Genomic DNA, 22,644 nt, shown 5'->3' with positions numbered 1-22,644 from the left:
ATGGCTTTGAGGAACCACAGCACCATCACAGAGTTCATCCTCCTTGGCCTGTCTGTTGACTCCCACATCCAGGTTCTGCTCTTTGTGCTTTTCCTTGGGATTTACCTCTTGACTATAATGGGAAATCTATTGATGTTGTTGGTCATCAGGGCAGATTCCCAATTCCACACACCTATGTACTTCTTCCTGAGTCACCTCTCTTTTGTGGACTTTTGTTTCTCTACTGCCATAGTGCCTAGGCTGCTGGAAAACCTCCTGTCTCAAAGGAAAACCATTTCAGTAGAGGCTTGCCTGGCTCAAGTCTTCTTTCTGTTTGACTTTGGAGGAACAGAAGTCTGCCTACTGTCAGCAATGGCCTATGACCGTTATGCTGCTATCTGTCACCCACTCCTCTATGGCCAGGTTATGAATAATCAGCTGTATATGCAGCTTGTGTGGGGCTCATGGAGCCTGGGGTTTCTAGATGCACTCATTAATATCCCTCTGATAATAAACTTGGATTTCTGTGAGGCAAAAACCATCCATCACTACAGCTGTGAGCTGCCCTCCCTCTTCCCTTTGTCCTGCTCTGATGTCTCTATCAACCTCACTGTCCTAGTCTGTTCCACACTCCTGCATGGCTTTGGTACATTCTTCCTGATCTTCATCTCCTATGTGCACATTGTCTCCACCATCCTGAGCATCAGCTCCAAAGCAGGCAGAAGCAAGGCCTTCTCCACTTGTTCCTCCCACCTCACTGCAGTGAGTTTCTTCTATGGCTCAGCTTTCCTCCGTCATCTAATGCCAACCTCAGGCTCACGTCTGGAGCTGATCTTCTCCATACAGTATGGTGTGATCACTCCCCTAGTGAATCCTTTCATCTACAGCCTGAAAAACAAGGAGGTTAAAAATGCACTGAGAAGAACCTTGGGCAAGTTTTTGCAAAGTACAGGTAGCAAACTGTGACTGGAGATTATTAGGAGTTAGGTTCGAACCGCATGCATGATGATATCTGTTAGGTTGATGTTAAGTAAAATTGCTGAATGCACATCTTGTTAAATGCTGACAGATGCCATAGTGAACAATTTTATCACCCAAATTCAGTATATTTTCTTCTAATTTTTTATACATAGGGATTTTAATTGAACAAATTATTGAGCAGTCTCAATAATGTAAGGACATGAATCATTTTTAATTTTCCATCATTGAATATAAGTGAGTTCTTTGAAGTTCTATAAATGACCTTTACCTATATCTAAATAGATTTGTGGCAGATTTTTAGCATTTCACCTACTTTATTAAAATATAACATACATAAAGGTACACAACATATGAGAATACAGCACAATAAGCTTTCTCAAAGAGAATATGATCAAAAAGCTAGCGAGCAGATCAAGTTCCCCTTTGCAACACTATCCCAGCCTCACAGGTAATCTATGGCCATACATTACTTTTGCCTTCTCTTGTTCCTCATATAAGTGAAATCTACCATCTATTTCTTTTGTGTCTGACTTAATTCACTCAGTATTGTACTTAGCTAACTCTCCAAGCATAATGTATTTGTGTATTGTTTGTTCTCAGTGTTGCACCATTTTCCATTACATGAATACATAATTTCTTGATCTGTTTCTGTTGTAGGATATTTATGTAACTTTTGGTTTATGACTATTCTGAATAGTGTAGCTATCAGTATTCTTGTACACATTGACCATAGACACTTCTGTTTTGCTTTGTTTTGGTATATATCTACAGGTGGCTTTGTGTGATCATAAGGTAGGCATTATTCTTCCAAGCACTTTTCCAAAGTGGTTATAAAATTGTATATTCCCATAGTAGTTTATGAGAATTCCAGTTATCCCATATGGTAAGTACACATGGTATTTTATGTGGGTTTTTTTTCATTTTCCAATTCTAGTGAGTTTTGAATGCACCAAAAGTTGTATTTGCATTTCTCTGATAGCTAATAAAATTAAGCACATTTTCCTCTTCTGCCCTGTGCATTGACTTTCATTCTCTTAATGTTGTTTTGATGAAGAGAAATTCTTAATTTTACTAAAGACCATATAATCATTTTTTATAACTTGCCATTTTGTGCAAGGTTAAGAATTTTTTCTTTATGCCAAGCTTATGAGAGCATTCTGGGTTTTCTTTTATTATTATGTTACATTAGTGACCATAGAGAACATCATTAGTTTTGATGTAATGTTCCAAGATACACTGTTTATGTATAACACCCAGTGCTCCATGCAATACTTGCCCTCCTTAATACCCATCACCTGGGCAAACCATTCCTCATCTCCCCTTCTAAAATCCTCAGTTTCTCAGAGTCCAGTCTCAAATGGTTCTTCTCCCCCTCCAAACCTCCCCCTGCCTTCATTTTCCCCTTCCTTCTCCTAATGTTCCTTTATGCTATTCCTCATTTCCAAAAGTAATTGAAACCATATGATAACTGACTTTCTTTGTTTGACTTATTTCACTCAGCATAATCCCCTCCAGTTCCATCCATGTTGATGCAAAAGTTGGGTATTCATCATTTCTGATGACTGAGTAATATTCCATTGTGTTTTTGGACCACATCTTCCTTATCCATTTGTCTGTTGAACATAGTACTAGAAGTCCTAAGCAACAGCAACCAGACAACAAAAAGAAATAAAAGGTATTCAAATTAGCAAAAAACAAAAGTCAAACTCTCTCTCTTCACAGATGACATGATACTTTATGTGGAAAACCCAAAAGACTCCACCTCTAAATTACTAGAACTCATTCAGAAATTCAGTGATGTGGCAGGATACAAAATCAATGCACAGAAATAAGTTGCTTTCTTATAGACTAACAATGAAACTGTAGAAAGGGAAATTAGAGAATCAATTCCATTTACAAGAGCACCAAAAACCATAAGATACCTTGGAATAAACCTAACCAAAGAGGTAAAGGATCTATACTCAAGGAACTATAGGACACTGGGGAACCAGGTGGTGGGTATTAGAGAGGGCACGGACTGCATGGAGCACTGGGTGTGGTACAAAAACAATGAATACTGTTATGCTGAAAATAAATTTTTAAAAAATGATAAAAAAAAGAAATTAAAAATAGAGCTTCCCTATGACCCTTCAGTTGCACACTGGGTATTTACCTCAAAGATATAGATGTAGTGAAAAGAATGGTCATCTGTACCCCAATGTTCATAGCAGCAATGGCCACGGTCGCCAAACTGTGGAAAGAACCAAGATGCCCTTCAATGGCCGAATGGATAAAGAAGATGTGGTCCATATACACTATGGAGTATTATGCCTCCATCAGAAAGGATGAATACCCAACTTTTGTATCAACATGGACGGGACTGGAAGAGATTATGCTGAGTGAAATAAGCCAAGCAGAGAGAGTCAATTATCATATGGTTTCACTTATTTGTGGAGCATAAGAAATTACACGGAGGACATGGGGTGATGGAGAGGAGAAGGGAGTTGGGGAAAATTGGAGGGGGAGATGAACCATGACAGACTATGGACTCTGGGTTTTGAAGGGGTTGGGGGTGGGAGGTTGGGTGAGCCCAGTGGTGGGTATTATGGAGGGCACGTATTGCATGGAGCACTGGGTGTGGTTCATAAACAATGAATTCTGGTAAACTGAAAAGAAATTTGAAAAATACAATTTAAAAAAAAAATCCTCAGTTTGTCTCTCAGAGTCCACGGTCTTTCATGGTTTGTCTCCCCCTCCAATTTCATTCCCTTCATTTCCCCCTTCATTCTCTTAATGTCCTCCATGGTATTCCTTATGCTCCACAAGTAAGTGAAACCATAAGATGACTGATTTTCTCTGCTTGATTTATTTCACTCAGCATAATCTCCTCCAGTTCCATCCATGTTGATGCAAAAGTTGGATATTCATCTTTTCTGATGAAAATATCTTTATCCATTCATCTGTTGAAGGGCATCTCATCTCTTTTCACAGTTTGGCTATTGTGGACATTGCTGCTATGAACACTGAGGTGCATGTGACCCCCCTTTTTTTTTCACTGCATCCGTAACTTTGGGGTAAATACCCAGTAGTGCAATTGCCAGGTCATAGGGTAGCTCTATTTTTAACTTTTTGAGGAATTCCCACATGGTTTTCCAAAGCAGCTGCACCAACCTGCATTCCCACAAACAGGGTTCCCCTTTCTCCACATCCTCTCCAACATTTTTTTTTTTTGCCTTGTTAATTTTGGCTATTCTAACTGGTGTAAGGTGACATCTCAATGTGGTTTTGATTTGAAATTCCCTGATGGCTAATGATGATGAACATTTTTTCATGTGTCTGATAACCATTTGTATGTCTTCATTTGAGAAGTGTCTGTTCATATCCTCTGTCCATTCTTTGATTTGATTATTTCATTTTGGGTGTTGAGTTTGAGAAGTTCTTTATAGATCTTAGATATCAGCCCTTTCTCTGTAGTGTCATTTGCAAATATCATCACCCATTCCATGGGTTGTCTCTTTGTTTCATTGACTGTTTCCTGTGCTGTGCAGAAGCTTTTCATCTTGATGAAGTCCTAAAAGTTCATTTTCGCTTTTGTTTCTTTTGTCTTTGGAGACATATCTTGAAGAGAAGTTCCTGTGGCCAATGTCAAAGAGGTTACTGCCTATGTTCTCCTCTAGGATTCTGATGGATTCCTGTCTCACATTGAGGTCTTTCATCCATTTTGAGTTTATCTTTGTGTATGGTGTAAGAGAATGGTTGAGTTTCATTCTTCTGTATATAGCTGTCCAATTTTCCCAGCACCATATGTTGAAGCAACTGTCTTTTTTTCATTAAATATTTTTTCCTGCTTTGTCATAGATTATTTGACCACAGAGTTGAGGGTCCATATCTGGCCTCTCTAATCTGTTCCATTGGTCTGTGTGTCTGTTTTTGTGCCAATACCGTGCTGTCTTGGTGATCACAGCTTTGTAATATACCTTGAAATCAGGCAGCATGATGCCCCCAGCTTTGTTTTTCTTTTTCAACATTTCATTGGTGATTTGGGGTCTTTTCCACTTCCATACAAATTTTAGGATTGTTTGTTTCAGCACTTTGAAAAATGCCGATGGTATTTTGATTGGGATGATGTTGAAAGTATAGATTGGTCTGGGCAGCATAGACATTTTAACAATGTTTATTCTTCTGATCCATGAGCATGGAATATTTTTCTATCTTTTTGTGCCTTCTTCAATTTGTTTCATGAGTGTTCTGTAGTTCCTAGAGTATAGATCCTTCACCTCTTTGGTTAGGTTTATTCCCAGGTATCTTATGGGTTTTGGTGTTATTTTAAATGGAATTGATTCTCTAATTTCCCTTTCTACAGTTTTATTGTTAGTCTATAAGAAGACAACTTATTTCTGTGCATTGATTTTGTATCCTGCCACATTACTGAATTGCTGAATGAGTTCTAGTAATTTGGAGGTGGAGTCTTTTGGGTTTTCCACATAAAGTATCATGTCATCTGTGAAGAGAGAGAGTTTGACTTTTGTTTTTTGCCAATTTGAATAGCTTTTATTTCTTTTTGTTGTCTGGTTGCTGTTTCTAGGACTTCTAGTACTATGTTGAACAATAGTGGTGAGGTAGGGCATCCTTGTCGTGTTCCTGATCTGAAGGGAAAGGCTCTCAGCTTTTCCCCATTGAGAATGATGTTCACTGTGGGTTTTTCATAGATGGATTTTATGAAATTGAGGAATGTCCCCTCTATCCCTATACTCTGAGGAGTTTTAATCAGGAATGGATGTTGTATTTTGTCAAATGCTTTTTCCTGCATAAAATGTGGTTCTTATCTCTTCTCTTATTTATGTGTTCTATCACATTGATTGATTTGTGAATTTTGAACCACGCTTGCATCCAGGGATAAATCCTACCTGGTCATGACGAATAATCCTTTCAATGTACTGTTGTATCCCATTAGCTAAGATCTCGTTGAGAATTTTGGCATGGGTATTCATCAGGGATATTGGTCTGTAATTCTCCTTTTTGATGGGGTCTTTGCCTGGTTTTGGGATCAAGGTAATGCTGGCCTCATAGAAAAAGTCTGGAAATTTTCCTTCTGTTTCTATTTTTTGAAACAGCTCAGGAGAAGAGGTAGTATTTCTTCTTTGAATGTTTGGTAGAATTCCCCATGGAATCCATCAGGTCCTGGACTCTTGTTTTGGGGGAGGTTTTTGATCACTGCTTCAATCTCGTTTCTGGTTATTGGTCTACTCAGGTTGTTGATTTCTTCCTGTTTCAGTCTTGGAAGTTTATAGGTTTCCAGGAAGACATCCATTTCTTCTAGGTTGCTAAATTTATTGGCATATAGCTGTTGATAATAGTTTCTGATAATTGTTATTTCCTTGGTATTAGTCATGATCTCACCCCTTTCATTCATAATTTTATTAATTTGGGCTCTTTCTCTCTTTCTCTTTTCTCTTGGATAAGTCTGGCCAGTGGTTGATCGATCTTATTAAGTCTTTCAAAGAACTGGCTTCTAGTTTTGTTGATGTGTTCTATTGTATTTCTGGAGTCTAATTCATTGATCTCTGCTCTAATCTTAATTATTTCCCTTCTTGTGCATAGGTTAGGCTTAATTTGTTTTTGAATATCCAGATCTTTAAGGTGTAAAGATCGTTTGTGTATTTGGGATTTTTTTTTTTTTAAGTGAGGCTTGGATGACTCTGTGTTTCCCACTTAGGACTGCCTTTGCCATAGCCCATAGGTTTCGGAGCAATGTGTCTTCATTCTTATTGATTTCTATGCAATGTTTAAGTTCCTCTCTGATTTCCTAGTTGACCCAAACTTTCTTGAGCAGGATGGTCTTTAGCTTCCAAGTGTTTGAATTCCTTCCAAACTTTTTCTTGTGACTGAGTTCCAGTTTCAAAGCATTGTGGTCTGAGAATATGCAGAGAATAATCTCAATCTTTTGGTATCAGTTGAGACTGATTTGTGACCCAGTATGTGGTCTATTCTAGAGAAAGTTCCATGCACACTCGAGAAGAATGAGTGTTCTGTTGTTTTAGGGTGGAATGTTCTGTATATATCTATGAGGTCCATCTGGTCCAGTGTGTCATTCAAAGCTTTTTTCTTTGTTGATTTTCTGCTTAGATGATCTGTCTTGCTGAGAGTGAAGTGTTGAGGTCTCCTACTATTAGTGTGCTATTATCAGTATGTCTCTTCATTTTGGTTAGCAGTTGGTTTATGCAATTGGCTGCTCCCATGTTGGGGGCATAGATATTTACAATTCTTAGATCTTCTTGTTGGTTAGACCCTTTAAGAATGATATTGTGTCCTTCTGTATCTCTAACTACAATCTTTAGCTTAAAGTCTAAATTGTCTGATATGAGAATTGCTACCCCAGCTTTCTTTTGAGGTCCATTGGCATGAAAGATGGTTCTCTATCCATTCACTTTCAGTCTGGAGGTATCTTTAGGTTTAAAGTGAGTCTCTTGTAGACCACGTAAGAATGGGTTCTGTCTTCTTATCCAATGTGCAACCCTGTGCCATTTTATGGGAGCATTTAGGTCATTCACATTGAGAGTGATTATTGAAAGATATGATTTTATTGTCATCATGTTGCCTGTGAAGTCCTTGTTTCTATATATTGTCTCTGTAAACTTCCAATCTAAATCACTCTTGGGGTCTTTCTCCTTTTATAGACCCCCCTCAATATTTCTTCCAGGGCTGGCTTAGTGGTCACATATTCTTTTAGTTTCTGCTGGTCCTAGAAGCTCCTTTTTCATCCACCCATTCTGAATGACAACCTTGCTGGATAAAGAATTCTTGCCTGCATGTTATTCTCATTTAGTACCCTGAATATGTCTTACCAGCCCTTTCTGGCTTGCCAGGTCTCTGTGGATAAGTCTGACATTATTCTGATGTTCTTCCCTCTGTAAGTAAGGAATCTCTTCCTCCTAACTGTCCTTAAGATGGTTTCCTTGATGGGACGCCTGGGTGGCTCAGTTGGTTAAGCCACTGCCTTCAGCTCAGGCCATGATCCCAGGGTCCTGGGATCAAGTCCTGCTCGGGCTCCTTGCTCCACAGGGAGCCTGCTTCTCTCTCTGCCTCTGCCTGCCTCTCTTCCTGTCTGTGCATGCTCTCTCGTGCTCTCTCTGACAAATAAATAAATAAATAAATAAATAAATAAATATAAAGATGGTTTCCTTGATTCTAAGATTTGCAAATTTTACTATTACATGTTTAGATGTTGGTCTATTCTCCTTGATCTTGGGAGGAGTCCCCTCAGCCTCTAAGACACAAATGCTTGTTTCATTCCCCCAGATTAGGGAAGTTCTCAGCTATGATTTGCTCATATATGTCTTTTAGTCCTCTCTCTCTCTCCACGCCCTCAGGGATCCCAATAATTCTGACACTGGAATGTTTCATGGCATCATTTATTTCTCTAATTCTGTTTTCATGGAATTTGAGCTGTTTGTTCTAGGCCTCCTCCTGTTCCTTTTTATCTATCAGTTTGTCTTCTAGATTGCTAATTAGTTCTGCCTCGTTTACACTAGCTATTAGAGTATCTAGATTAGACTGGGTCTCATTGGTAGCATGTTTAAGTTCTGCCAGATCAGCTCTCATTTCTGCCCTTAGAGAATCTATGTTGCCATTAATAGTTTATCCAGCCTCATTTTGTCTTCATAACTGTTACCCTGAAGTCTATTTCTGACATCTTGCTTATATCCATATCCATTAGGTCCGCGGGAGAGGCCATTTTCTCTGGGTCTTTTCTTTGCTGGGACTTCCTCCTCCTAGTCATTCTGTTGAGCTGTGGTTGAGGGGATATACAGCTGAAAATATCAACCACAATCCAGGCAAGGTGCACCCTGGGAAAGTTTGGTGCAATCAGAAGCCACCACCAAAAAACCCCAGCCAAAATGAAACCCAAGAATAAGATTTATAAGGTACAAAAACAAAAACAAACAAGCAATCAAAAAGACCCACACACACCCCCAAAAAATAAAAATAAAAATAAAAATAAAAATAAAAGGGGAGACATGAAGGGAATGTGGCTATAATTGCTTGATGTGGTCAAGGTAGGGTATTTCACTTCTTCCTGGGTATATTTCGTTCTCTCTGTTAGAAAACATTACTTCTCAGAGAGACAGGGAAGTTAAAACTGGTATATATATAAAGGTAGTATTGAACAGGGAGAAAAGGACTAATTTGAAACTTATATCTATATCTATATCTATATCTAAAGAAAAAGAAAAAAGTATATGTGTGAAAAAGTTCAATTTGAAAAGTTACTGTGGAATATGTTGTATTAAACTTTTGGTTGAAATGAAAAGTAAGAGGAAATAATCAGAAGAAACATGAAAAAGAATTTTTAAAAAGAGAAAAGTTATATCTAAGAAATACATAGGCTGTGAGACAACACCAGGAGCTTAATATACCATTTTCCCCTAGTGTTGGGGTTTTTCAGTTTTATAGGGACCCTGGGGTTGTTGTCCTCTTGTTCTCCTATCTTGTATTCTGGAGGAGGGGACTGCCACAATGTTTTACAGTCAATCCTGCTTGGCCAGAGTTGTCCTTCCCACTGTCAAAAGGGCTGGGCTCCATGGAAAGCGGTTTTTTTGGCTTTTGTTCTCTGATTGCTTTTGTTCTCTGGTGGCTTTTCATGCCTTTTCAGAGGGTCAGAGCAAAGGAAAACGCCCACACTCAGACCTCTGCCCCAGAGGAGAAAAGCCACAGTCTACTCCTCTCTGAATCCTCCAGAACACACAGTCGCCCCCTCTGTAAGCCTTGCTGAATACCACAGCCTCCCACAGGTGGTGCATACCCGCAGTGATCCTCTCAGCAGTGGACGCTGGCCCACGCTTTTCTATGCACTTCCCCCCACCAGTGCCACCAAAACTGAGTGATCCCAGTCCAGGCAGGCCCAGGCCCAGGCTCCCGGCAGCGGCAACCCAGGATCTGTGGGTACTGATCCAAGCCAAGACCTCTTGGGCACTGGCAGCAGCATCAGCCAACCCCAGGTCCACAGACTCAAGTCTGTGGCTGTGGCCACTCAGTCCCAGCATTTGTCCCTTAAGACCCTGTGTTCTGTTTGAGCGCTATTATAAGTCCCTTCCCCTCCCACAGTCACTGGTCTCCAAGCTACCATTGGTCCCCAGGTGCAGGACACTTTTGCACTGGGGTATTACTTTACAATGGCTAGCTTCTGGAGGTCCCCTTCTGTTTATCCTCCAACATCTGTCCATGCAATCACAGCTCTGGCCTTTGTACCTCTTGACTGATGATCCTCTGCCCCCATAGAGAAACTGTACTCTCAATGAAGTAGAGCATAACTGCACACTCTGTAAATGTCATCAGAAACAAAGTCTGAGAACTGTCACAATCAAAAGGAGCTTAAGGAGACATGAATTAAATATAATGTGCTATCTTGGGTGGAATCTTGGAAACTGGACTTTAGGTGACAACTTAGGAAATAATGAATACATTGTAGACTTTAGTAATAATTTTTCAATATGGTTCATTAATTGTGATAAATGTGCCACACTAATGTAAAATGTTAATAATAATGGAGACTGAGCAGGGGGTATATGGGAATGGGAATGCTCTGCACTATCTTTGCACATTTTATGTAAACCTAAAACTATTCTAAAGTTAAAATTTTATTTAAAAAAAAAATCTTTTCCTTCCCAGCTCCAATCTCTTCATCCATGATAATCAATGTGACTGGCATTCTGAATATTTCTCCAGGCTATTTTGGTGGATGGTGAGATATTGTTATTCTAAAACTTGGGAGGATGTTTTAAGTCTTTTAAAATATGTAGAGTACGGTATTGATAAAAAAAGAATAATTTTTTTTCCAAAATGAACTGCTACCAAAAACACAAGTTTGATATGTCATTGTACTTAAAAACATTTCTCACTTTTATTATATCTCCTTTGTGTATGTCTCAATTTGTCTGGGCCATGGTGCCCACATATTTGGTCAAACATTATCCTGGATGTTTCTGTGAGGATATTTTGGATGAGATTGTCATTTAATTTGGGTGGATTTAGAGCAAAGCAGATTTCCTTCCAATAATATGACTGGGCCTTATCCAATGGACTGGATAGAACAAAAGGCTGGCCTCTCCCAATCAGGAGGAGATTCTTCCAGTGGACTGCCTTTAAGCTTCATCTGCAACATCAGCTCCACCTGGTTCACCAGCTAATAGCTTTGGACTTGAACTGCAACTCTTTCCTGAAACTCCAGTCTGCCAGCCTCCTCCATCAGATTTTGGAATCACCAAGCCTCCACAATCACATCGGCAAATTCCTTGAAGTAAATCAGATATATATATATATATACATATATATATGCATATATATATATGCATATATATATACATATATATATGCATATATATATATTTATACACACACACACACACATATATATATAGACACACACACACACACATATATATATATGTATACACACACACACACACACACACACAAATCCAACTGTTTGTATTTCTCTGGAGAAGAATTACTAATACACCCTCCTAAACAGGCACAAGAGGAAGAAGTTCCAGTACACTGCTGGAGGAGAAAATATCCAAGATTGGATGCATTGGAGTGGGTAAGAGGAACAGTTATTCTGTATCCATGTCACCCCTCCCCCAAAGTGGCACAACTCAGCGCCAAGAAAGATCTCCTCAGCTCATGGTTTCTCCCATGGAGGAAAATGGGAGTATGTGAGTAAGCACCTGGCTTCCCAGCTGTATGGGATAAGGAAGAGGTCCACTTCTTTTTTGCCCCATCCAGAACACTAGGATATGCTGCGTGACTAAGCGTGAGGGGCCTTGGAGAATAGCAGCCAGTTGCTCTTAGAGGGCATCAAAGAGGCATATGTCCCACCAATCACTTCACAGACTCCATTAAGAAGACAGCCTATGAGCTTCTGGTGATCTCACCTGTGGATCCCCCCTGCTGGCCCATGGGCACCCCCAATATTGCAGGTGCCCTACCCACATGCCCCACCAACCTCTCCTGGTAACATGTGTGGCTCCCTGAAGGCAACAAGAATAAGCCTTTGCAGACAGCTAGTGAAAACATGCAGAAAGATGACACAAATACAGAATTGAGAAAAAGTACACAAATTTGACAATTCAGCACTGCCCTAGGGAAAGCAAACAGGAGGATGTTGGTACCCACTCTAGCTTTTCAGAATCAAGAAAAAGCATAGGATATTGTGAACTCTGCCCAAGAGGAAGCAAGAAGCATGGAGTAAGTGTGTCCACAGAAAAGCTACAAGGAAAGCCTCAAAATACCTACCAGGCTAACAGAAGGTATTTATCTCCTGAAGCCAGGCAGTAAAGGCTGGAGGAGGTGACCAAGTCTTCAAATGCAAAGGCAGCAACACAAGACATCAAGGAACATGAAAAATGAAGGAAACATAATGGCACCAAAGGAACACAATAATTTTTCAGTAACCAACCCAAAGGACTGGATATCTATGGAGATTTGTCTTACACAGAAATCAAAATAGTTGTTTTAAGGAAGCTCAGTAAACTATCGGAAAACACAGGATGACAATTCAACTAAATCAGGAAAGCAATACATGAACAATGCAAAAACTTTCACAGAGAGATAGAAATTATTTAAAAGGAATTAAACAGAAATTCTGGAGCTGAAGAATACAATGAATGGAATGAAAAATGAAATAGCATCAACAGCCAACCGTTTGTTACCAATAAGGCTTCTGGTCAATAGTAAACTATTAGTAGTTAAGTTTGGGGGGAGTCAAAAGCTCTATGCAGATTTTGGACTGACCTGGGTTGTTCAAGGGTCAACCATAAGTAAAATCAGAAATGAAAGAGGAGATATTACAATCGGTACAACAGAAAAACAAAGATCATAAAAGACTACTATGAATAATTATACAACAACAAATTACACAGCCTAGAAGAAATATAGAAATTACTAGGAACATACCACCTACCAAGACTGAATCATGAAGAAATATAAAATCTGAGCGGACTGAGTAAGGAGACCAAGTAAGGAAATTGAATCAGTAATCAAACCTCCCAACAAAGAAACACTTATAACCTGATGCCTTTATTGTTGAATCCTACCAAATATTAAAAGAAGAGATCATACCAATCCTTCTCAAACTCTTTCAAAAGACTGAAGAGGAGGAAACTTTCATATTATCAGCATTGCTCCTGATAGCCAGACAAAGACACTACAAGAAAACTATAGGTCAAATATCCCTGATTTAAATTGGTACAAAAAACCTCAATCAAACTGAATTCAAGAGCATATTAAAAGAATCATATACCATGATCAAGTAGGATGTATTCCGGGGATGCATGGATGGTTCAATATATAAAGATCAAAAAAACATGATATACACCACACTAACAAAAAGGACAGAAATCATATGATCATCTTAATCCATGTGAAAAAGAATTTGACAATATTCAACATCTTTCATGAAAAAATTCTCAAAAAATAAGGTACAGAAGGAATGCACTCCAACATAACAAAGGCCATATATGTTAAGCCCTTACCTAATGCCACACTCAGTGGTGAAACAGAAAGTTTTTCCTCTAAGAACAAAAACAAGACAGGGTGACTATTCTCACCATTATCATTCAACATAGTTCTGGAAGTCTTACCCAGAGAAATTAGGTAAGAAAAAGAAATAAAAGTTATCCAAATTGGAAAGTAACAAAGAAAATTGTCTCTGAAGATGAAATGATCATATACAAATACTAAAGACTCCACCAAAATGCTGTTAAACTAATCAATTAATTCAGTAAAGTTGCAGGACACAAAATCAACATATAAAAATTAGTTGCATTTTTATACACTAAGATCAAACAATTGGAAAACAAAATTAAGAAAACAATCCCATTGGGGTGCCTGGGTGTATCAGTGGGTTAAAGCCTCTGCCTTCAGCTCAGGTCATGATCCCAGGGTCATGGGATCAAGCCCTGCATCAGGCTCTCTGCTCGGTGGGGAGCCTGCTTCCTCCTCTCTCTCTCTCTGCCTGCCTCTCTGCCTCCTTGTGATCTCTGTCTGTCAAATAAATAAATAAAATCTAAAAAAAGAAAGAAAAAGAAAGAAAGAAAGAAAGAAAGAAAGAAAGAAAGAAAGAAAACAATCCCATTTATAATTGCATCAACAACAAGAAAATACTGAGGAATAAATTTAACCAAGGAAGTGAAAGACTTGTACACTGAAAACTGTAAGATGCTCATGGAAGAAATTGAGAAAAACACAAATAAATGGCCAGATATCCATGTTCATGGATCAGAAAAATTAATAGTGTTGAAATGTCCATATTACCCAAAGCTAGCTACAGATTCTGTGTAATCCCTATCAAAATTCCAACAGCAGAGAGAGTCAAGTGTCATATGGTTTCGCTTATTTGTGGAGCATAACAAATAGCATGAGGACAAGGGGAGTTAGAGAGGAGAAGGGAGTTGGGGGAAATTGGAAGGGGAGGTGAACCATGAGAGACTATGGACTCTGAAAAACAATCTGAGGGGTTTGAAGGGGCAGGGGTAGGAGGTTGGGGGAACCAGGTGGTGGATATTGGAGAGGGCATGGATTGCATGGAGCACTGGGTGTGGTGCAAAAAACAATGAATACTGTTATGCTGAAAATAAATAAATAAATAATTCCAACAGCATTTTTCACAGATACAGATTTCTTAAATCCCTAAAAATTTTTATGGAACCATAAAAGACCCCAAATAGTCAAAGCCATCTTGAAAAAGAAAAGCAAACTGGAGGCATTATGTTCCTAATTTCAAGCTATATAACAAAGCTATAGTAATTAAAACAGTATGACATTGACATAAAAATTAGACGCATAGACCAATGGAACAGAATCAAGAGTTCAGAAATAAACCCATGTATATCAAGTCAACTAACCTTTGCAAGGGCACAAGATCACACAATACAGAAAGGATAGGCTCTGACAAATGGTGCTGGGAAAACTGGATATCCACATGCAAAAGAATAAAACTAAACCCCTCTCTTATACCACCCACAAAAACTACTTAAAATAGATTAAGATCCTAAACATACCATGAGACCTGTAAACATAAAACTCCTAGAAGAAAATATAGGGATAAAGCTCTTTGATTTGCTCTTGGCAATAATTTTTTTGGGGAGATATGACTCCAAAAGCATAAACAACGAAAACAAAAATAAATTGGGACTATCAAATTTAAAAGACTCTGTACATCAGAGGAAACAACCAACAAAAAGAAAAGGCAACTTACAGGATTAGAGACATATTTGCAAAGCATTTAACTGACTGTCATGGAGTTCATATCCAAAATATATAAGGAACTTAATCCAACTCAACAACAATAAAAATAATCAAATTTTTAAAATGAGAAAATCACTTGAACAGACATTTTTCCAAAGACATTCTAATAGTCAATAGGTACATGAAAACATGCTCAACATCACTAATTATTATGGAAATGCAAATCAAAAAAAACAATGAGATACCACCTCACACCTATTAGAATGGCTATGATCAAAAAGACAATAGGTATGTGTTGGCCAAGATGTGGAGAAAAGGGAACCCTTGGGACACTGTTGGGGGGAATGTAATTGGTACCACCATTAGGGGAAACAGTACGGAGGTTCCTCAAAAAATTAAAAATACAGCTACCAAATGGGGGGCTCATAGGTAGCTTAGTTAGTTAAGCATTTGCCTTTGGCTCAGGTCATGGTCCCAGAGTCCTGGGATTGAGTCCCACTTTGGGCTCCTTACTCCACGGGAGTCTGCTTCTCCCTCTGCTACTCCCCATGCTCATGTGCTCTCTCTCTTTCAGATAAATAAATAAATAAATAAAATTGATTAAAAAAAAGAAAAAGAACTACAAAATGATCCAGCCATTCCACTTTGGGTACATATCCAAAGGAAACAAAATTAGTATCTTGAAGAAATATCTATACTCCCATGTTCATTACAACATTATTCCCAATAGCAAACAAGGAAACAACTTAAAGGTACATCAATGGATGAATGGATAAAGATGTGGCATATATATGCAGCAGAATACATGCCATGAGAAAGAAGGAGATCCTGCCATTTGCAAAAACATAGATGAATCTAAAGGACAATATACTAAATGAAATTAAAAAGACAAATATTTTATGATCTCACTAATATATGGACATAAATAAATAAATAAATAAATACCAAATGCAGAGAAGCAAAGAATAGAATGGTAAATGGTGGTCACCAGGAGTTGGGGATGGGAAGATGAGAAGACACTAGTCAAAGTGTGTAAGCCTTCAGTTATAAGATGACTAACCTCTCTAGGCAACAGGATGGCTGTGTCTGTTAAGTGCCCAACTCTTGATTTCAGCTCAGGTCATAATCTCAGTATCATGAGATGGAGCTTCACATCAAGCTCCACACTGAGCATGGAGCCTGCTTAGCATTCTCTCTCTTCTTTTCCCTCTACTCCTCCCTTCTCATGCTCTCTTTCTCTCTAAATTAAATAAATAAATAAATAAATTTTTTTAATTTAAAACAATTTTTTAAAAAAGATAAATAGCACATGCACCCCAGTGTTCATAGCAGCAATGTCCACAATAGCCAAACTGTGGGAGTTGAGATGCCTTTCAACAGATGAATGGATAAAGAAGATGTGGCTCATGTATACAATGGAATATTACTCAGCCATCAGATTATACATCAGATTATATACAATGGAATATTACTCAACCCATCATTTGCATTGACTTGTATGGAACTGGAGGGGATTATGCTAAGTGAAATAAGTCAAGCAGAGAAAGATGATTATCATATGGAACATAAAGAATAGCATGCAGGACATTAGGAGAAGGAAGGGGAAAATGAAGCGGGGGTAATCAGGGTAGGGGGAATGAACCATGAGAGAGTATGGACTCCAGGACTCCAGGAAACAAACTGAGGGTTTCAGAGGGGAGGGAGGTGGGGGGAATGTGGAGGCCTAGTGATGGGTATTAAGGAGGGCATGTGTTGCAATGAGCACTGAGTGTTACACACAAACAATGGATCATGGAACACTATATAAAAAACTAATGAAGTACAGTATGGTGAATAACATAATGTAATAAAAAAATAAATAATTTTTAAAAATAAGATGAATAATCTTTGGGGATCTAATGTTCAGCATGATGACTATAATTAATAATATTCTGTTGTGTACTTAAAATTTGCTGTAAGTAGACCATAAGCATTTTCACCACACATGTAACTATGTAAGGTGATGGGTGTACTAAGTAATCTGATTGTGGTTTGGGTGCCTGGTCAGGATGCCCAGTCAGTTATATGTCTGACTTCAGCTCAAGTCATGATTGCCAGTTCCTGGGATCCAGCCCTGAAGTGGGCTTCCCGCTCAGCAAGGAATCTGCTTGTCCCTCTCCCTCACCTCTCACCCACCAAGGTTCATGCACACATGCACACGCCCTTTCTCTCTCAAAAAAAAATAAAATATAGAAAATCTAATTGTGGTAATCATTTCACAAAGCGTACATATGTAAATCACCACACTGTACATTTTAAATATATAAAATTTTATTTTTCAAAAATATATAAATAAATAAATAAAATTTTATTTTTCAATTATAACTCAATAAAGCTGAAAAGACAAGAAGGAAGAAAGGAAGGCAGAGAGGGAGGAAGTAAAGACAAAATACCAGGAGTTCTCTCCCAAGAGTTTCCAGTAAGATTTCTAAGTCAAGTTCTGAAGCCAACATCTGAGGTCATCTCCTACTCTCTTAGAAAATGCAACTTTCCTAATTAGCTCACGTATTTCAGGGTCTAACTCCAGGGAATAAAGGCTATTGTTCCATCTTTCTCTTGAGCTCCCAGGCTCAGTCAGCCAATAAACTAACCGCATGAACTATAACTGCTTTTCTGAGAAGTTAAAGCTGAGATTTACTCTCTTGAACACAATATTTAGTCACAGAGAAACTAAATGAAGAGACACCAAGGAACGAGGCCTGAGACCATCTGAAAGAAATCTCTCACCAAACTGCACTTACTGAGGATTCAAAAATCTTTTTAGTGTGGCCAATTGAGACACGGATGACCAATACTTCAGGACAATCTAAATCTAGGACATTCTGTCTTCCTGTGATTCCCAACTGGAAAAGTAAAAGTTGCTATTTTTCCTAGAGTTATTTCATTGAAGTGTAAGTTCTTGGAAACTCAGATAAGTTCTACCTAGGAAAAGAGCTACAAAATGTCTTCTGTATAAAAAGATACTAGAATATGGTAGTATTTTCTCTGATTTTTTTGGAAGTTTTTCCTGAATGCTTTCTAGTTGATTTATAGTTTTATTAACATCTATCATTGAACCTTCTCTCTCTGGATCTCTGGGACACTTCTTTACACTTTCTCACCTCAATTCCACACAACGGAGAGAACTTTGCCTGTCAACACTCCCGAAACTATGTCTGTATTTCTCAGTATGTTCTACTGGGCTTTTGTCCTCAACTTCTCTTATTAGGTAATAAGGAGGTCAATGTTTGCTCAATTAATAAAATTAATCATTAAGAAAGGGAAATACATGAATTTTGGCAGAAAATATTGGGGTCCTTAGGTACCCTCTCTTTTCCCAGGTCCTCAGTCCTTTGTGTGCAGAATATTCATTTTTCTGCTGTTATTACCCATGCCCAATATGATCCCTGCTGAAATAATTAAAGAACAATGGGAGACCTATTTATTACAATTCAGTCTGGTCGTCAAGTCCCTTCTGTAAGTACTGAAGCATTTCAGCTTTCTCTCCTCCTAACCTCACTTAACAATTATTTAATTAAAGACCTCAATATCTTCTGAGTTGAACTATACCAGCTCAAGTATCGGGCACCTATTGAAGTAAGTCTCATGTTTTGATTATTGGTCCTTAACTAGTTGTCACCTTGGAAAACATTGGTGGTCTCATTAGATCTAAAGACTTGACAACTGTCTCAATGTGTGACCCTTGTCAAAATTGTCTAATTTTACTTCAGACACAAACTCACTCTGGTAAAAGCAATCTCTAATGTTGACATTTCAGAAGAGGAGTGCCTGAGGGTCTCAGTGGGTTAAGCAACTGCCTTCGGCTCAGGTCATGATCCCAGGATCCTGGCATCCCAGAGTCCATTGAGCTCTCCACTCAGCGGCAAGTCTGCTTCTCCCTTTCCCTCTGTGATGTCACGCTCTCTCAAATAAATAAATAAATAAGATCTTTAAAAAAATTTTTTTCAGTAGAAAGGAAGATGGTGAATATTTATCATGTTACTTGACTTCAACTTTATATTCTACTTCTGTTAAGATGGTCTTTGAAAAAACAGAATAGAATGTTAAATGAGTTTGCTTTTGTTCAGTGTACAGTTCAAGGGAAATTGGTAAAAAGCCTTGGGAGAATCCCTTGAGCTCCTCTTCCTACCCCTCCCTTCTCAGGAACTGCCTCATGACTCCCTACATTCACAACCAGGTTTAGATCTGGAACCACTCACTCAAACTTTGGGCTGAACTGAATTCACTGTGCTTCTTCTTGAAGGTAAGTGAGAAAATTTTGATATTAGCATTTTATTATTTCCTTAAAGATTAACATAACAACATTGTCCTACTTTGAAGGAAGGTATCATTTGTCAGAAGATCTGTGCTTTGAACCTGGGGTGAGGTGAGTCATAATGTCGCATGATGTAGCTGTCTCCATGATAGACTGTGGTGTTTCCATTCCAAGATAAAAGTTTTCAGGTTTTGGATCCATAATGAGCAGCTTCTGAAGGTGCTAGAGTATTTTCATGCTAAGAATTGGTCCTTATAACCAGATCAATAAAGAGTAAGCATAGAACTGGGCCAATTTCTCTCATTTGGATACTAAATTCCAGATTCTTAAATATGTTCACAGTCTTGACATGAATGAATTTTGTTCACAGTGTTTTTTCTTAATATAAAATCCAGAGAAGTTGTTCACTTTCAAAACTACTTTATTTTATGGAGGCACCCAGGTGGCTCAGGCATATAAGCATTTGCCTTTTCCAGGGGTGGGGAGGTCCCTGCTTAGCAGAACATTATCAGGTTCAAAACTGATAATGCTTTTCCCTCTGCCTCTGACCCTCCCCCAACTTGTGCACTCTCTCACTCTCTCTCTCTCAAATAAATAAATAAATTTTTTTGAAAAGGTATTTTATGGACTTGCTGGGGGATAATAAATTTCATCAGCCTTCCTTCCAACATGACTCCTAAATAAGCAGGATAGGACAGTTTAGAATGAGTAACTTAACAACTGATATGGCTGCATTCAGTGAAGAAACAAAAATACTGACATAGAGTGAGGAAAAGGGCAACTCTGAGAAACTTGTGTGACATATATTAGCATGTGGTTGGTTTTGGCTTTATTTTAAGCTAAACATTAAGACAAATTACAAGTTAACAGCTCATACAACTCAGATTTAGTATTGTTGTTTGATTATCTGAAAATAATTATATTATGTTCCTAGTTTTTAAAAGACACAAACTATGATTTGTAAAATTTATTGGCATTTTTGTTGAATAGGTTTAAGTTAGATAATAGATTTATAAAAAGCAATGTGTCAAAAAATATTTTAAGAGTTTTATGGACTCAAAGATAAAACTGACTTTTGCAGGTACTTATTCTTCATTGCTGAATCTTCATTAGTTTGGGCCAACCCTCTGGACTACAGATTACACCCTGGACAGAACTCATAGATAATTCAGATACATATTCTAAATCAGGGCTCAGAGTTTGGAAGGTGTATATTTGATAGGCCTGGTAGCGGGGGTGGAATAAAGTGGAGAGGAAGTTCAAAGACTGGGAAACTTACCTTCTGAGCAAGATTATACCTTTTATTGAAAGTCCTGTGAGATGCATCAAGATTAGATTTGTGTGGTAGACATAAAAGGTAGAGATCCCAGGAAAGATTCGGAGTTCAAGAGGCAGATTAGAATACTCTAACAGGTAGTAAAGCACTCATGAGGATCTGAAGAAAGGTTGAGTCCAAATGTACAACCACAGGTTGCATCTGATGAGGAAGAAACAGCCTACGGGGATTAGTTAAAGCCAGATAATGCTCAGGTAAGTGCATTCATGCAAGAGTCAAGAAAAATACAATGGAGAATTGTCTTCAACTGCATGTACAACACAGTACCTTACAGTAAACAGACACTCAAAAATGTTTATTCAATAAAATGGATGGATGGATGGATGGATTTTATACATTTAAACAAAGTGTAGGGTGATCTCTCTGAAGCAGAGATCTGTAGGTTTTCACAATTTCAAAAAGAGTAAGGCCTCTGTTAGTCTGTTATAGCAAAAAGGAGGTAAGTATTCCACCTCTTCCCTTTCTCTTCTAATTCCAGGCCCCCTTAAAGCTTTGCCCTTGACTACAACTTGAAGTTGGCTCTCTAGACATTTAGATAATCTCCAAGAGTTTTTACTACATAATCTTTTCAGTTTTCTTAATTTTTGTTAAGATTAGTTAACAAACAATTTTTGTTTAACAAACAATTTTTTGTTAGTCTTAACAAACAATTTTTGTTAGGATTAGTTAACAATGATTTACTTAAGGTCTATTAGATATTGATGGGGGGGTGAGTTAGAAAATCATTCCCACCCTCCATGAAACTGCATTCTCATTGTAGACACAAGAAATAATACTCAAACTAGGAATACAAAAAAATGGCAAAGCTTATGGTGTGTTGATGAAATATTACACAGAAAAGGGAAGCAGATGAGGTTTTAAGACCTTAGATTAGAGATTAATTAGAATCTTGAATTAGCTTATTTAGCTTTATTTTCATCATCTGCAAAAATGTGGTTCATGATGATTTTCCCAGAGATTTATGTGAGAATGGAGAAGGGAATAATCAAAGAAGAACTCATGGAATAGGTGATAAATAAGGTGGGAATTCCAAGGTATATAAGATGTAAATCAATTAATAGGAACACAAAATACATCAGCCTAAATCAAATGAGAGAAAACAGGAGTGATGGACAACAAGCAAAGCTATCTGACCTCAGCAGTAGAGCATCTAGAGAACCTTGAGTGATTAACACTTTGAAATCCAAACCAGGGAGTTTGGCTTTTTCTCTAAGCAGGTTATATAGCAGGCAATCTCTTATCCTACAACCAAATGCAGCATTCAGTTCCTTGTTGTTCAAAGAACTGATTGGTGTAGGGATCTAGACAAGTTCTAGGATCACTGTGCTCACCTATGAAATGAGTTCAGTCTCTTGTTTCAATATCCTCTGTACAAACACACACACACACACACACACACACACACAGTGGAAAATATGGGTGGAAGTCATTTGTGCAAGACAAACTGCTATACAAACACAACTCTGCTATTGTTAATTAGCATTATTAGCATTAACATAATTAACATTATTGTTAATTAATTAATTAATGAACCATGGAGAGTTTTGAAGAAGGGAATAAAGACGAGGTAATAGAGGTGAGCCAAGATCTGCCTCATCCTCCTCAGGATATCTGCTGGAATTCCTAAAAGATGATAAATGTGGTGGAATACAAGGACCCAGCTAAAGGATTGTGTAATTTAGTCATGGGGAAGTTCTCTGGTAGGCCTGCAGAGTCAATCATACCCTTGCATATTAGCTTTATTATGGAAAAGTCCCCAGTGGGGCTGATCCAGAGCTCAGAGACAGCACAGCAGAGAGCCAGAAAGGAGAAGGACTCCATGGAACTA

The 22,644-nt window shown here is 38.2% G+C and overlaps 1 protein-coding gene across 1 annotated transcript; it reads left to right on the top strand.

Moving 5' to 3' along the window:
* LOC116878764 (olfactory receptor 8S1-like) lies at positions 1–945 on the top strand. The gene has a single exon (XM_032876515.1). The coding sequence runs from the start codon at positions 1–3 to the stop codon at positions 943–945; it is 945 nt and encodes a 314-aa protein (XP_032732406.1).
* Positions 946–22,644: the final 21,699 nt, after the last annotated feature.

Source organism: Lontra canadensis, unplaced genomic scaffold (genome assembly GCF_010015895.1).
Source record: "Lontra canadensis isolate GAN:19392208 unplaced genomic scaffold, GSC_riverotter_1.0 scaffold59, whole genome shotgun sequence".
NCBI classification, from domain to species: Eukaryota; Metazoa; Chordata; class Mammalia; order Carnivora; family Mustelidae; genus Lontra; species Lontra canadensis.
The sequence above is the reverse complement of the archived record's forward strand: the minus strand, read 5'-3'. Positions and strand labels throughout refer to the sequence as shown.

What these genes read in the sequence shown, in the direction of transcription:
- LOC116878764 (XM_032876515.1), top strand. Translation starts at nt 1, where the DNA reads ATGGCTTTGAGGAACCACAGCACCATCACAGAGTTCATCCTCCTTGGC.